At 36.7% G+C, this 16,858-nt stretch overlaps 1 protein-coding gene across 1 annotated transcript in view; it reads left to right on the top strand.

The window, feature by feature from the left end:
• The window catches only part of phip (PHIP subunit of CUL4-Ring ligase complex), a 48,370-nt gene continuing 31,512 nt past the window's right edge, over positions 1–16,858 (top strand). Inside the window, exons 1-12 of the mRNA XM_073875418.1 lie at positions 1–325; positions 438–496; positions 581–610; positions 762–821; positions 3,006–3,156; positions 4,083–4,181; positions 4,317–4,477; positions 10,322–10,543; positions 10,727–10,827; positions 13,526–13,596; positions 14,041–14,141; positions 15,900–15,940. Coding sequence (XP_073731519.1) covers positions 286–325; positions 438–496; positions 581–610; positions 762–821; positions 3,006–3,156; positions 4,083–4,181; positions 4,317–4,477; positions 10,322–10,543; positions 10,727–10,827; positions 13,526–13,596; positions 14,041–14,141; positions 15,900–15,940 — 1,136 coding nt within the window. The 5' untranslated portion in view covers positions 1–285. The remainder of the gene's footprint in view (positions 326–437; positions 497–580; positions 611–761; positions 822–3,005; positions 3,157–4,082; positions 4,182–4,316; positions 4,478–10,321; positions 10,544–10,726; positions 10,828–13,525; positions 13,597–14,040; positions 14,142–15,899; positions 15,941–16,858) is intronic.

The raw sequence follows: 16,858 nt of genomic DNA, 5'->3' as shown, positions 1-16,858 counted from the left end.
CATCAAACTGCACATTTTAAAAACATCGTTTCCCCCATTGTCCAAAACCCCAGATACGCGGATGTTTGTGCTAATCGATGCGTTGCACGTTGTGTATGAAAGGGGACTATTTGTGAGAATGCGGAATGATATAACGATGAGCCGGATCTGCTTTCTGTGTTGGGTGAATGGAGGCGCAGCTCTTCCTGGTGAACAAACACTGACAACTATAGGGCAGCCCAGCGATACCCGCTTCCCAGAACGGCCACACACACCTTCTCCTTTACCCCCACAACAACCCTAAACATGGCTGCTGAGCGTAAACACGTCGCGCAGTTGAAATCCGGTGAGTAAAGGGACTGAGAAAGGTGGCGCTGAAATATTTTTAGACATCTGCCTTTCCCACCACGTCCTTCTTCAAAGCTAATGTAGCTCATGTATTCTCCCCCATCTCGCAGAACTGTACTTCCTAATAGCCCGATTTTTAGAAGCTGGACCTTGTCAGGACGCGGCAGAGGTGGGTGATTTTGTCATTTAAGATTTTAAACAACATTTCTGGAAAATATCCTGGTTTAAAATGGCATTTTTATGCCTTTTTCAGACCTTGATACGGGAGGTTCAAGAGAAGGAGGTAAGCAGCACGAGCCCTACTCGCGTCGCATCTCACTGCGCCGTACTTAAAGCCGATAATTTAACGCGGATTTCACATTTATTGCTTAAAAATACAAATTTGACCACCTAGAATTGACCCAAAGCGACTTAACAGTATTTTTCCATTGCAGTTGTTACCCAAAAGAATTGACTGGACTGGCAAAGAACACCCAGGGAGTTACGAGAATTTGGTAAGGGATCCCTATAACCGAGAGAAAACTTTTTAGAGAGCAAAATAAGAAATTGAATTTCCCGCAATTTTTAAATCAGGAAAAACTTAATCCGTACACACGGGGAAAACCCAGCCTCGGCGATAGAAAGCACTGTCAAGTGGTGAACCCAGAGCCTGACTTGACCTCAGGGATGTGAGTTTGGTGTCAGTGGTACACATAAGGTTGAAATAGATGTTAAAATTGATGTAGAAATAAAGAGACGTCATGAATGTGGTGCTGTATAAGGGGAAGGGAGCGGAGGGAGGAGGGACCAGTGCGCCAGAGTGAAAGCGGGGCGGGATGGAGGCGCTCTGCCTCATGTAATACAACCATAGTCAGGGTAAAATACTACATTTACCTTAGTTTGTTATACTTAAACTAAGGTTTTTGAGCATGAACTAGCAAAGCCGGAAGCGTAAGAGGAGCTAGAAGGTTACTGGATTTTTAAAGTGGCCATCGTTGTCTGCGATATATTTTTAGGTGGAAATTATTTTGAAGAGACTCAAGGAGACATGCTTTTAGTGCAAATGAGAGGTACATCGCAATGAGTACGTATTGATTAATTTATTAATTACAATATTCGGAAAGGTAAATAAATGATTAATCGGACTGTTTGCGTTTTTCAGTAGATCGCTATTTTATGTAAGAATATCACTCGGGATCTCAATTTTATTCCGTGTTTGAAGTGTAAGACACAGTAATATCTTTATTTTAAAAACTTTGTATGTTTTTGATCCAGCCTCTATTATGGCCAGCCCCCGACATACATCAGTTGTGTAACTAATAGAGACAACTGTCTGTTAATCACACAGACTGTCTGCCGATAGAGACACGGTGTACTTCGTCGTCTCTCTTGCACGATGAAATTAAACACATTGTAGCGATAAGCTGTTACATTGGATCCGCGATTGGTCGCGTGATTGTCTCGCGGCGGATCTCTCGCGCAGTCTCCCCACTGGATCGAAAGCATTACGGCGCCTGTTTCTCAGTGTATTATAGCTGGTGTGTGTTTATTATGTGTGTGTGAATGTGACTGTTCGTGGATATTTCCACTGGCGTGTGAAGATGTTAAAGCTCGTGCAGTCAGATCGTGGATAGGAAGAAGGCACACAAGACTTCACCGCCTGATGTTGGCGCTGTCAGTTATTATTTTTTTTTGTCATGTCTGGTGTCTCTCGATCAATATGTTAATGAACAATGCAATCTACATTAATTATCATTAATTATAAGAAAAATTATAATGATGACAGTAATGATAATATTAATATAATTTTGTTTAAAATAATATATTTTTTTATTAAAATGTAAAAAATATATAAATGTTATTCGTTGTAATAATTGACAGTAGTGGTAATTACTACAGCATAAAACGTCCCAATAACAACAAAAACAGCACAATTTGTAAAATATGTAACAAAAAAGCACAATATGCAAAATAAGAAACATTATAATGGGTAGGCATAACACAACTGTATTGCATGCATACTTAATAATATATGTAATGCATATATTTTGCGCACTCAATGTTAAACGCGCAGCTGTTTGGTGTGTGCGGTGTTTGTGTGTGAATAGATATGGAGTGTGTGACGACCAATAGGATTACGCTAAATGCAATTAAGCACACAATAATTACTGACCGAGCGTTAAGGCTGTATGTGCTGAAGAGGCTTGATAAAAGAAATTAACATTTACGTACATTTTTATTGTTTTTGTTAATTAGATTCATCTCTGAAGAAAAATTGAAAGATAAAAGAGTATTTGCGAGTTTCTTACAGTCTTTACCACGGTTATGCTTTTGTCTCATTATTGTTTGTTTGTACATGTTTCATGCGTGATAAATGTTTGTCTGATTATTATTGGAAAACATTTGTTTATGGTTTCTTATTTCATTATATTTCATTAAACGCGTTAATAAACGATAATTACATGGTGGTGAATAATGTTTAATTTAAAACATGAATTAATTCTATTATAATAATGCATTAAATAATTATGTAATAATAATTATATATTTTAAGTATTGTATGTATATAGAATACTCCTTAGACTACAAATTATTGTTATATAAAAATGTTTTTGCACAATGAGTGTATATTAGAAGATTTCTTTCACTAACAACATTTTAATGTTGTGTGTCATGTTTATGTGTGTGTGTGTGTGAAGGTCAAATTGTACAGGCACGTTTCTCCAGATCACCTGTTACAGGTGTGTGAACGAGTGAGCCCACTTTTAGAAAGGGAAGTGCCAGCCAGTGTACCCGGTGTTAACTCACTGCTGGGAGCTGGACGTCAGTCACTGCTGCGTACCAACAAAAGTGAGTGTCTCTGTCTGCCCCCTTTTTTCTTTTTGTCTAATAATGCAAGTGCATGTCAGGAGCGCACATGTTCATTTTTACTTATTTTAAGGGTTGGGGGAGTGTCGGTTGAAGCATCATGGAAGGCGTTTCTTTACTCATTTGGCTATTAGCTTGGACTAAAATGCAGTTTCTGTCATTCTAAGTGGCATTGTAAGAGTGATAAATACAAAGATAAAGCATCAATTACTCATGTAATGCGTATCATTTTGTTGCATTAATCTTATTCAGTAAGTGGAATAGGAAATTATCCAATGCGTACAATTGGTTAAATGCACATCACAATTACTGCTTTTGAGGAGGGAAATTTGAATGCACCATAATTTATCCTTATGTGTCTGGACAATTCTGTGTAAAATGTGTCTTTTTCATAAGAATGCATTTTTAGTAACCATTTTCATGGGTGCAGGAAAGCAAGATATTGGAATTATCTAACAATTTATTTGTTATTACAAGAGCATGCATGTTAGTCAGCAGAGATAGTGCTGCTATAACACTATTATAATATTATTAACAGTATACTCTGTAGATTCCCTGTGGACCTATACGTATTTACACACAGATTTGTATTTCAGATGCCACAATTTTCTGTAATGTAAAATGGTAAAGAAACTACTGTATTTTTTATTCATTACAAATGGCATTGAGTTTTATACAGGTAGGTATGCAATGTAATAATGTTGTTTTAATTTGTTAATTACATTGATGTCTTAATTAACACATCTCTAATATATTCAAGAATAAATGCTTGTATTTATTGAAATGAATCTATTGACAGTGTGTGTGTGTGTTTTCTTGGGTATTACATCAAACACAGTTTGTGTATGAGTGGTTAGGGTTTCCATCATTTCTACAGTGTATATTTACTCCCACCTGTTTGTTGGCAGGTTGTAAGCACGTGGTATGGAAGGGGTCTGCCCTCGCAGCCCTGCACTGTGGCAGGCCACCCGAGCCGCCAGTCATCTATGGAAGCCCGCCCAACATTGGTAAGACACGTCTCATTGGTTCTGCTGTTAATGTATTCCACTGGAAACAATAACATGCATAATAATCCTAACAGCTTGCTGTGTTTCTTCTAAAATGTATTTCCTCTCTTTTATTTTTACACATGGTTGCTTTAGTGGAGACGGTATACAGTCGGAGGCTGAATGGCTCTTATCGGTTGGGTCAGCTGGTGCCTACAGCTGTTTACCAACATATGAAGATGCACAAGAGAATTCTGGGACACCTGTCATCTGTGTACTGTGTCACCTTCGACCGCACCGGTCGCCGCATCTTCACAGTAAGGCATCTGGTTTCATATTTGTGTGCGTGACTGATTGAACATTTTATGTTTGATTGACTTGTAAAAACATTTTGGATCTGTTTCATTTTTTCCCCTGAAATTGAAGAAATTGAAGGAAATATACTGTGGTTCAGATCTGAGACTGCTAGTGAAATGTTTTAATTTTACTCTTTCGTGTTGTGTGCCTTGTATTGGTTAGTGTTGTTTTTCTGTACAGTATAGCGTTACAGTAGGTTATGTTTGTCATGGTTTATCATGTCCTTGCTCCATTTACTTTGGGAGTGTGTGTGTGTCTGGAAATGAATTGTTTTAAATAAGTGTATACATTATTAATAATTTTAATTTTTTGACTACAGGGAAAAACATACCATAATTCATATGATGTATGTGTAGATTCATTTATTACTACATTTTATACAGTTAAAGTTAACTGGATGAATTTATAAGTTAATATCAATATCGATTTATCAAGAGGAGAATAAAATGACTTGGCTGGATTTAATTAAGTGTTGAAAATGAATGATTTCTTCTAGAGATAAAAACACACTGGATGTGTTAAATTTTTTCAGCAGCATGTAAAAAAGTAAGAAAGATTGTTGTTCTTAAAATTAACTTTTACACCTGCCTTTACCTTGACCCATCTATCTTCATATATATTCCGTATATTTAGGGGTGTTTTCCCGGACAGGGATTAGCTTAAGCCAGGACTAGGCCTTAGTTAAATTAAGAAAAATAAGTAGTTTTAACAAACATGCCTTACTAAAAGTAAAAATTACTTTTTGAGGCAAAACAAAGGCCACTGATGTATTGTACGATATGTCAGTGCAAGTTGTTTTCTGTTTGGACAGCCTAACATTTATTTTAGTCTAGGACTAGTATAATTCCTGTCCGGGAAACTGCCCCTTACATTTAGTAACATTTCTAACATTTAGTAAATAGTTAAATGCAGTAAGCATATTTGTTATTTTACAGATTGATAGTTGGAGGTTTGAGCAGTGAGTAAAGTCAGAGTGGATTTACTCATATCAACATCTGTATGTGTGACCAATATAGAATTTAAAAGCCATTTAAAAAGATGTTGCTAAATGTTTTAAGGTGCTGTAAAAATCTTTAAATAATAAAATCCTTTGGTCAAGAAGTTGGTTTGATGTTTAAGGGGTTTTAAAGGCAACCGTGGTCCTGCATGTTCACACTTATTTTCTATGTACTGCATTTTAAAAGTGCTGCATTTTAAAAGTAAGGCTATAGACGCAACTTGTTTTATTTATTTATTTATGTTTTGGTTTTTAAAGGGATAGTTCAACCCAAAATGATAGTAAATCACTTGCCCCTGTGTCGTTCTAGACCAGCAAGTGCTCCGATTGTCTTCAAAACCCATTTTTGTATATTTTTGATGAAAACCGGGAAACATGTGACTGTCCCATTGAAAACACTTTTGTGCGCAAAGAAAACAAAACGAACGATTTTATTCAACAATTTCTTCTCCTCCACGTTTTTTTTCTTTTAAGAAGCATTATGCAAACATTGTAAACAATACTTAAACAGCCCGTATAAATGTGCAAATTACTTGCCAGCGTATTCTGTGTCTGTACGCTGGCAACTACGTCAGCAGGTGACGTCAGCAGTATGCGCCTAAGTCTAGTCGCGAATGTGCTTTAAACAACCATGGAGGAGAAGAAATTGTTGAATAAAATAGTCAATTTTGTGTTCTTTGCCGAACAAAGTGTTTTCGTCACTTCATAATATTATTATTGAACGACTGATGGAACATGGACTTTTTGGTGATGTCTTTTATTATTTTTTGGGAAACAATTGTGAAAGTAACTGAAGTCAATGGGACAGATAAAAGCCTCCCGGTTTTCATCAAAAATATCTAAAAATGTGTTATGAAGACAATCGGAGCACTCAGTGGATTAGAACGACACAGGGGTTAAGTGATTTATGATAAAATTATCATTTTGGGGTGAAGTAACCCTTTAAGTTGTCGTGGATAAAAGCTTTACTGAATACATTGATTTGTGGTTTGCTGTAGTAATATTTTGAAGTGTTAAAGTTGCTTACTTGTTTTGCATATCTGATCATGCACAGAAATTGTGTTTGGTTTTACCTTCAGTTTTACAATAGGGTGATTCTAACACTTAAAAGGTGACCAGCATCAGATTTTTTAAAAAGCCCTTGAAGCCATTTTATTTTGCACATATAAGTTTGAGGTCTGAATTTACTGTGACCATTACTTTTAGAGGATAAAAAAAATATTTCCTATTGAATTATTTAAATTTTTTTGATTATCATTATCAAACATTATCATTACCGCAACATGATATTACATTAAATGTATGCATTTACAAACTCATGTTTCAGTAATAAGAACTAAAAAGTTGTCTAGGTACAATGACAAACAAAATTTCAACTTTTATCACAATTATGTCCCTTCCAACTAGTTTTTTTTTTTTTTGAAAATGTTAGTTCCTTGAGGGCTTAAACAATGGTTGAAAATTGTTGCGGAGGATGAGAATATTTTATTTATATTCCTTATTATTGCCTCTACATTTACAAATGATCACCAAACACTACATGTTTCTGTACTGTAAATGTTTATAGTATCACATGCACTGAAGCTTTTTATTTTTTAGATTTTTTTAATTATAAATATTTCCATGTCAAAAAACCAAATTCCAGTCATGGACACGTTGCGGTAATGAAAATGTTCCCCTTAAATGTGGAAAAAAAACCAAAATTGGTTTGTATGATATCATTTGAAATCATGTGCAAAATAGTACATAAAGAGATGTTTGTTACTGTAAGCTTCTTATTTTGATACTCTTTTTTTATCAAAATGTTTCATGACACCTCATAAGTATAATTTTGCGGGAATCACCCAATAGGGTCCACAGTTTCAATTGACCATTGTCTATGTTTTGGATTTTTTTATTTAATACAATTCGTTACAACATTGTAATTTTTAGCCTAACAATATAAGCATAGTATGTTTTCCAAAAATTTAGAAATTGAATATTACACATTCTCAGTATCCGGTATGCACAGCCTTTGCTTTAATGACATTGTGATCTAAAACTGGCACAGACTTCATAAGTTTGTGTTGAACCTGATGATCCATGTTATCCCAGCATGATTTGAGAAAGTTTAATACAGCTTCCTGTGTGATTTTTTTTATTGAATGATATGACCCTGAATATTTCTTTGTTAATTTAATTAGTTTGATTTGTTTTAAAGTTTCCCAAATCTAGTTTTTGTCAAACTTTGCTTTTTTATTTAAACAAAAAAGTCAGTTCTCTCACATTTTGACTTTTAAGTCCCACTCCATATTCTCAGTAAATCTGACACAACACTATGGCCCTTTTGTGGATTTTCAATAAGTTGGTCTTTATATTTTGTAATGTCGAGGACACTGGAAATGCTGTCTTTTTATAGTGACCTTAAGGGATATTTTTAGACAGTGAGTCTTTTGATCATCTAACAAAGATAGATAATGTTGTGACTGTAGGATAAACTAGAGGTTAAAGGTCGTTCACATGCTTCGTCTGGACAAGCGTACTTTCGCTGTGTGACATCATCTTTCCCATCTCCAGTGTTGACATAAGCATTTGAAGCATTTGTTCAGGAATGTCAGAGCTGTAGCGTTTCATTGCGTCCTGTTGAATTGAGCTCGGGTGTATTTTGCTGATGTGTGTTTTCAAGTGTGCACACTTGGGTTCCATTTTACTCTGCAAGTTTTTAATGCTCCAAAAATGGCTGAACAGCAAGGATTAACCCCCCCCCACACACACACACACACACACACACACTTATTCTCTTTGTCTTTTTTCACTTTCGATCTTCGTCTCTGTGTATTTCTCTTCTCTCTTCTTTTTCCTCTAGCTCTTTTCCCTCGTCGAAGGGGGGTGTGTCTCTCCATGCAGATTGAAAAAAGTGTTTCTTTTCTGTATTTGGCTGCAGGCCACAAATAAAATCATCTCTATCTTATTCCTGAGCTATTAGCCAGTGTGTCGTTGGCATTCAGCCTGTGTTTAACAGATCTTCATGAATGTTCGTCTCCACATGCGGCCCGTGGATCATTTGTCTCTGCACAATTTGATATGCACGTGCGGCCTGCTTAAAATCAAGGTTATTACCGCAGTATTTCCAGTGTTTCTGGAAACAACTGCGATATTTCCATTTTGTTGTATTCAAGATTAGGAAAGAAAAGGAAGGGTTCTGGAAAATCTTTTAATCAGGCAGTGAATGAAAGATTGGGTTCAAGTTGCTCTAATTCTTTTTTTATGGTTCTTTGCTTGTTGTCATGGTAATGAAATGCTCGACACTCACACACACACACACACACACACACACACACAGTATTTTTTGATTCACCTTGCGCTAAATTCAGATGGGTCTAAAGAGTAAAAATGATATAATGCTTAGCCCACTAAATGCTTTACAGTAAATCAGTAAATATTCAGGACAGTTCAAAAAGGAAAAAAGCATCTAAATTTTGTTTATGTTTTTAACATCAAGTTCATTTTTTAAATATCAAGTTTTTTATTTAAAAATCATAAAAGTGCAGAATGTGTTTGTTCCCGGGAAACAAACCTTGACCTTTTGCACTGCTTTCACAATAATCTACCAGTTGAGCTTCAGAAACATTTTTCCATTATTCCTAGTTATTTTTAAGGCCAGACATTAGTGAAAACATTTTTTGAACAGTTATAGTATTATGATGTTTTTTTTTTTTTGTTAAGCTCAGCTCTATAATGTTTTATTTAATAAAAATTAGTCTACTATGATCTGCAGAGTCAACCACAACCTTCAAGAAACACCTAAAAGGACACCTATACTTATTTTTGGTTCCATTTTGACTAAATAAAAGCGTCATTTGTTCATTTGAATAAAAGCGTCTGCTATATGATAAATGTAAATATACTTCAGGGTTCCCACGGGTTCTTGAAATTCTTGAAAGTTTGTGAGTCTGGGGAAAAAATGTAAGGCCCTGGGAAGTTTTTGAAAATATACATACATAGATACATGTCATTGAAAGTGCTTGAATCTATTTTATGCAAGAAGTTTTCTGGAAAAATTCTAGACGCTTTAAACACACGTGCTAAACTGTTCACTTTAAATGCTTATATCTTCTGTATGCGAATGTTGATTCATACCAAAACGTCTCGGGTTATGTATGTAACTGTTGTTCCCTGAGAAGGGAATGAGACGCTGCGTCTCCCTTGCCATACTTCCTGCATCCCTGTAGCAATATTTCAATATCTGTACAATATTGGCAATATTTCAGATAGCGATATACTTCCTGGCTCCCTCGTCACCGTCTTTGTCGTTAAGCCTCACCATTGGTTGAATTTGATATACACATTCAGACGCACTTTCCCCTGGAGGCGTCCCCAAAGTGTCACCGCAGTGACGCAGCGCGAGTTCCCTCGAAAGGGAACTGTATCAATGTATCTTAAAACGTAACGCGATTTAGCCTTGCTCTCACTTGAAATGTGCCCCACATTTAGCCCTTGTATTTGAGGGTATTGGACCTGAATTTGAAATTAAAGTTAACTAAGGTGTGGGAACCCTCTGAAATGACTTGATTCCTAATGGCTTGTTATCTACTGTCGGCAAATTTTTAAATATATACATTTGAAACAACTTCTACACGTGGGTTTTGCGGTCATTGCTTCAGGCATTAATTGGACTCTGCTTGGCTTAAATGCTTTTTTTAATTTGGCTGTTGGAATATAAAAATTCTCCATAGAGCTTTAGGGGATTAGTCTGACAAGTGACAGATTTTGATGTGTGACTTTGGCCAGGCTTATGGGGGTTACCAGGTGTGTGGTATGTCCTCAGGGTTCGGACGACTGCTTGGTGAAAATCTGGGCGACGGACAACGGGCGTTTGCTGGCGACACTGAGAGGTCACGCAGCAGAGATTTCAGACATGGCTGTGAATTACGAGAACACCCTGCTGGCGGCCGGCAGCTGTGATAAAATGATCAGAGTGTGGTGCCTGCAGACCTCGGCCCCGCTGGCGGTACTGGAGGGCCACGCGGCATCCATCACCTCACTACAGGTAAACAACACGTTTACCTTCATCTTTATACGTCTCACAGTAGATACACACAGGCATGCATCAATACAAACCTAGGTTGTATTCATTGATGCACACAATCACACACGTAGTCATACATTTATAGATGTTGTGTATCATGTTTCTAATGTTTGTGTGTGTGTGTGTGTGTGTGTGTGTGTGTAGTTTTCCCCTTTTTGCAGTGGCAATAAGAGGTTCCTGTCCTCCACCGGAGCTGACGGCACCGTCTGTTTCTGGCAGTGGGACGCACGCACGCTCAAATTTGGGTGAGTTTTGTTTGTTCTTCTCACCCACATATGTGGAGTTTTAGGATTTTTTTTTTTTTGGATATTCGAAGATCTTGTTATGTTGAACTATCGAATTAATAGTCCAATGCAGCTTTTTTTTAAAGGTGTCACATGACCTTGCTAAAAAGAACATTATTTGAAGAATTTGGTTCCAAAATGCAATAAATCCATTTTGACTAATTTGGGGAAAAATATGTTTTCTATACCAAGAAAGTGACAAGATGAAAGACAATATTTTCTGTTACAAAATTTCACATAGCATCTTTAGGTTATAATAACATTAAAAATTCAAATCCATAATTTTATTTTCAAAGATTTATTATAAAAACGGATTATTTTTTCCACAAAATGCAATAATCAATTTATAAATTTGCATTCATCTTTGCCATGTTATATTCATTTAGTTGACTAGTGGTATACATGGATTAAAAAAATAAACATTAATGGCATTAATCAAAACACTTACTTGTCATATTACAGCAGTCATTGCTGCTGTTATACTTGGGATGTCGATCAGCTGTAAAATGTTTTGGTCCTGCTCGATTTCCGTTGGCTTCGTGTCAAATAATGTAAAGTTTTTCATAAGATCCCTTGTGGTCAATGTGTTAGCATGACAGAAGCTTGATGCTGTCTGGAAAACAAGCAACCAGCATTTTTCGTCTCCCGAGTGCCTCTTTCGTAAATTTTTAGATTTTGATGGCTTACATGTCTTCCCCGTCACAGAAAATCACCACAGGTTTATCAATGCCATCAAATTATTATTTTGTTTTTGCTTGTTTGTTGATCACGAAGTACAAGATGAGGAAAACTAGGATTCGTGTGTATTCAATGCGCCGTCATTGTTTGTTTACATTGCATGAAATGGTGTGCTGTGATTTGTTGAGCGAAATAATTGCATTCTGCAGATAAGGAGGAGTGGCATTTATTGCGTTTGAGAAAAACGTGAGAAAAGATGACAGCATAACACGGCGAATATTGTATTTTGCTTAAAATTAAGAATTTACTTTTAAATACTGACCTGAAATAATACTGATTTTGGCAGTAACTCTTTTTTTTAAATGGCGTTTATCACGTTTTGGAACCAAACTCTTCATTTAGTGTATTTGGTGTAATGGAATGTTTATGAAGTTTAAAAAACACATTATTTTCCCCATACTGTACATTATTGTCGCTCTTCTATGCCTAGCCTATTTTGAAAAGCATGTTGATTTTTACAAAGCTCATTGTTCTGAAAGGCGCTGTGTGCTCTGATTGGCCAGCTGTCCTGTGCATTGTGATTGGTTGAATGCCTCAACCGTGTGATGGACACCCCTTACCATATTTGGTATATCAGCTCCAAAGCAATGGAAAACACAGCGTCTCCATGACATGGTGGTGGTGGCAACCAGCGGTGCGTGGGTCAATGTATAAACAACCCGCACCCAACCAACGTTTTCAACTAACCGCCCGCAACTCGGACCGCAAAAAAAATTACCCACATTTTTTGAAAGTAGTAATTGTTTAAAATAGTTAATTGGCATCTTTATTTCTAGGGATGCTCTGATCGATCGGCCGATAATTCTTGCTATGCTTTTCAATGAATTAAGGCGAAATGCAGCTACATTCAAAAGCCAGGGGGCGCTCTGGTGCAGAAACTCAGAATGCGCTGTAGACAAAGAACAATACACACGCAGCTAAGATGACACGCAGCTTCAGGAAATGTCTTAAGGATATATTTATATTGCTGTTCTTCAAAACTGTTCATTATTTTCATGATAATAAAAAATATGTTTAATAATTATGTTTGAGAGTGTTGCTTTTTCAAATGCATGTTATAAACGACTCAAACTAACAGTGATTTTAGATCGATAAGGACTTACTGATCAAAAGCCGTAGTACATGAAATAGCTGTGAATAAGATCGGCTGTCTCATTCAGAATAGTGATCGGCCACGTATTTTTAGTGGAGATCGGCATTGATCGGAGCATCCCTATTTATTTCAAAGACCCGACCGACCGCGACCCGAATATCATTAAAAATATTTTTGGATGACTCTTAACCGCGTGCGACCGCCGGGAGGTACCCACTCATTTTGGATCGCGCATCACTGGCGGCAACAATACTAAAGCGAGAATTAAAGCTACACCTTCTTACTTTGCGTATACATTTGGGCAGTGTTATGCAAATCTTTCCACACAGTGACATAGATATGTTTGGGTGTATTTGAATGAGGCATTTTGGGGAGGCGTAGACCCATCTCTTTCAGTTTGAAACTTTAATCTTTGTGACTTTACGGATCTTCAATATGAACTTTTAACATTCCAAAGAAAAAGAAAAAGCATGAAATCGCATCATATGACCCCTTTAAATCCAACATTAAATGTAGCATCGTGTTTGTTAACCATTTTTAGGATGATTTCCCTTATCAAAGTCTAAACAGTCTGACTCTGGACCTTTTAACAAACGCTGTCGCTATGTTTATTAAAGTAGTCCAAGATGAACTTTTCGACTTTGACTTTAGAGGAAGTACTGTAGAGGTGTTTGGGGAAACCTGTCTAAAAAGCTTTTATCTGATGCTTCTAGGGGTGCAGAAAGGGGAATGTTCACTTTTAACAAGGATCATGAAAGACCTTTTAGCGCCTACAGTATATGCTCACACTCATCATGTTTCTGTGTGTGTGCGTTCCTATGTGTGCAGGCATCGGCCCAGTAAATTCGTCGAGCGACCCAGACCGGGTGTGCAGATGATCTGTTCCTCTTTCAGTGCAGGTAGGTCAAAGTGTCAAACCTGGGTTTTCACCTTCACATGCTTTATTTAAACAAGTGCCCTTTATCATTTACAGCCAGGGTAGCGAGAGACTGAAAATGTGGATGAATGGCCACATTTTCATCTTTTGATATTTGATATAAGTGGCTTATTTCAAGTAGTAGATTTATTATGTGTCTATGTGTTTATCAAACAGATACCTACCTCAGACAATTTTTAGCACCGCAGGAGCTCTTTAAATACTCACATAAGCTTACATTTCTTTGGTATTACACTGCTTGCATTCATCTGAGCAATGACAATTGTAGGATTATTGCTAGTTTGTGTCTGCAGGATGCACCTGAAATGATGATAAACGCTTTTTAATGGTGTTCGTAAGCACAGTACTGTATTAATAAAGGTGATAATGTAATTTATGTAGTATTAAGCGATTGATGATATTTCAGGCGGGATGTTCCTGGCAACAGGCAGCACTGATCACATCATTAGGGTTTATTACTTTGGAGGTGGACAACCAGAGAAGATATCTGAACTGGAGTCTCACACTGTAAGTAATCTGTATGTTTGAGTCAAAACTGAGTTTGCACTGCATTTGCAAATGTAAATACCGCCATACGGCTATGTGTGCACTTTGGTAGTAAAGCAGTCAAAATCATTTTAACTCTTTTAAATGTCAGAGACATAGCCTGGAGGGTAAAACTTACTTGTATTTTCTGCACGGGCAACCTGTGTGCGAATCAGGCTTGTGACATTTAACTGTTCTTCGTTTTTTTAATATCTCTATTAAAATGGCAAAATGCAAAAAAGTAATAAAAGCAGAAATGCTATGCTATATAATAGTATATGATATTTAAGCAAAATAAAACAAGCAAGAGCGCTGTGCAGTAGTTAAATAAGAAAATACAGATACATGTGAGTATCGTGATATTTTGTTTGGCAATACTGTATAAAAATGCAATATAGATTTTTTTTGGACAGTTGTTTCATTTGGAGCTTACATCCTGACCACTAGATAGTATTCTTCTTATCTCTAAACTTAAAAAGCGACAGGACGTACCAGCATAGGGGTGTGCCACAATCTTTTGCTAAGGTTTGCATATGGTGTTGCCAACTCATATCCAATAATATTCCAAAAATATCCCAAAATATCTCCTTATTTTACAGCACCTCAATTAGGGTTCCCACGGGGTCTTGAAGTCCTTGAAAGTTTGTGAATCTGGGGGGGAAAAATCAAGGCCCTAGGAAGTTTTCTGGAAAAAAAATCCATAAAACATAATAGGGGTTTGACGAGACACTTAATCCACGAGACGAGACGAAACACGAGATTGGGTTCACGAGACGAGACGATATTTATACACTTTTTAAGAAACCCTCAATGATAAAATAAATGAATAAGAAACTGAAATCACATTATTTTTAAAAGTTTTAACTATACAAGGACTGGCCCTAACAATTATTTTACGTTGCACGAAATCTCGTCACACCCCTAAAACATAATAATTCGAGACTTTTTAAGCACACATGCTAAACTGTTTGCTTTAAATGCTTATATCTTCTGTATGCAAATGTTGATTCATACCAAAATGCTTTTTTGCATAGTTTTGTTCGACACATGAAAACGTCTCGGGTTACTTATGTAACTGTTGTTCCCTGAGAAGGGAACAAGAAGCTGCGTCTCCCTTGCCATACTTCCTGCGTCCCTGTAAAGCCGTCTTTGGGAATATTTCAGATAGCGATTATACTTCCTGGCTCCTGCGTCACCCTGTCTTTGTCGTTAATTGGTTGAATTTGATATACACATTCAGACGCACTTACCCCTGGAAGCGTCCCCAAAGTGTCACCGCAGTGACGCAGCGCGAGTTCCCTCGAAGGGGACCGTAACAATGTATCTTAAAAGATACCTTGCTCACACTTGAAATCTGTCCCCACATTTAGTCCTTGAATTTGAGGGTATGCTGTATCAGATAATTGTGTTGATACAAATGATGTCAATATTTAACGTACAATATATAACAGATAATATATTTTAACAGAATAGACTAGCTAAATATTGCATTACAACTACAGTACCAACAGATATTTACACTGGCCACTTCTTCAACATAGTATATGTGTACTATCTTAAAAACGATTATCTCTATTTTCTCTGCAATTATTGAATTGTATCATATCATATGTTTTCAAGTATGTGTAAGTGTGCACCTCATATTTTTTCCCTTTACTGGTTTCACTGTTTTCGCATTCATTATTTCTTAGCGATGCTCCTCATGTTTTTTAATGACTTGTTTTTCATCTTTTTCCTCAGGATAAAGTCGACAGCATCCAGTTCTCCCATGGTGGAGACAGGTGAGCAACGATTTTCTCGATTTTGCCGTGCGCAAGTGTGTGTGTGTTTCACGTTTGCTGGATTAATGAAACCTGGGGTTTCATATAATTATGATGAGTTGATGCTGTCAGCAGAAAAAAGATCTGGTACCCAACACACATAAACATGCTCGTCTGATGCCTACTCAGTGAAATCGTACAAGAATCCTGATGCATAAAAATCTCGTCTGCTTAGACACAGAGCACATACCAGCTCTTTATTCAGTCTCTGCAAGCTCCTTTATCTTTCCCAGTCAGTCTACTTTAATGAGCAAATGTTTTCGTATTGGGAGAAGGGGAAAGAGCGAGCGAGCGAGAGAGAGATAGTGTGAGAATAATAAGATGGAGAAGTCTGTAACAGGTCCCAGAGGAATTAAAGAGATGGATGTTCACATGGACTGATTTTTTTTCTGTAGAAGAGTAAAGAAATCTCACCAATCAATACTATCTCTGAGTACAGTCAAAAGATGAAAACCATGTGACAGAGATAAAATTTCACACTGCAACTTCCACATAATGTGAAATGTACTATCTCACCTGCGGTGTTATATACTTTCACTTATTAATAGAGATTTACAGTTATATACTCCGACTCATTAACAGTGCCTCACTTCCTCAAAGTGATGAAGTCTTACATTAATGCAACCAACCTTATAGGCTGGTTACATAACCTCATTATCATACACAGTATTAGATTTACAAATTTAAGCAATTTTCACATTTACAGAGTAATGCACATTAATACTGTCCTACGGCTTTAAAAGTAATACGTTTATACACACCAATAAACCTGGCTGTTTTATAGAGCACTGCTCATACACATAAATGCTTCCTAACTGCTTTATGGAGTAACACATAAGCATACATTTTTTCTTTGTGTAAATACATATAAGTACTATT

This window comes from Misgurnus anguillicaudatus, chromosome 13 (genome assembly GCF_027580225.2).
Source record: "Misgurnus anguillicaudatus chromosome 13, ASM2758022v2, whole genome shotgun sequence".
In the NCBI taxonomy this organism is placed as follows: Eukaryota; Metazoa; Chordata; class Actinopteri; order Cypriniformes; family Cobitidae; genus Misgurnus; species Misgurnus anguillicaudatus.
The sequence above is the reverse complement of the archived record's forward strand: the minus strand, read 5'-3'. Positions and strand labels throughout refer to the sequence as shown.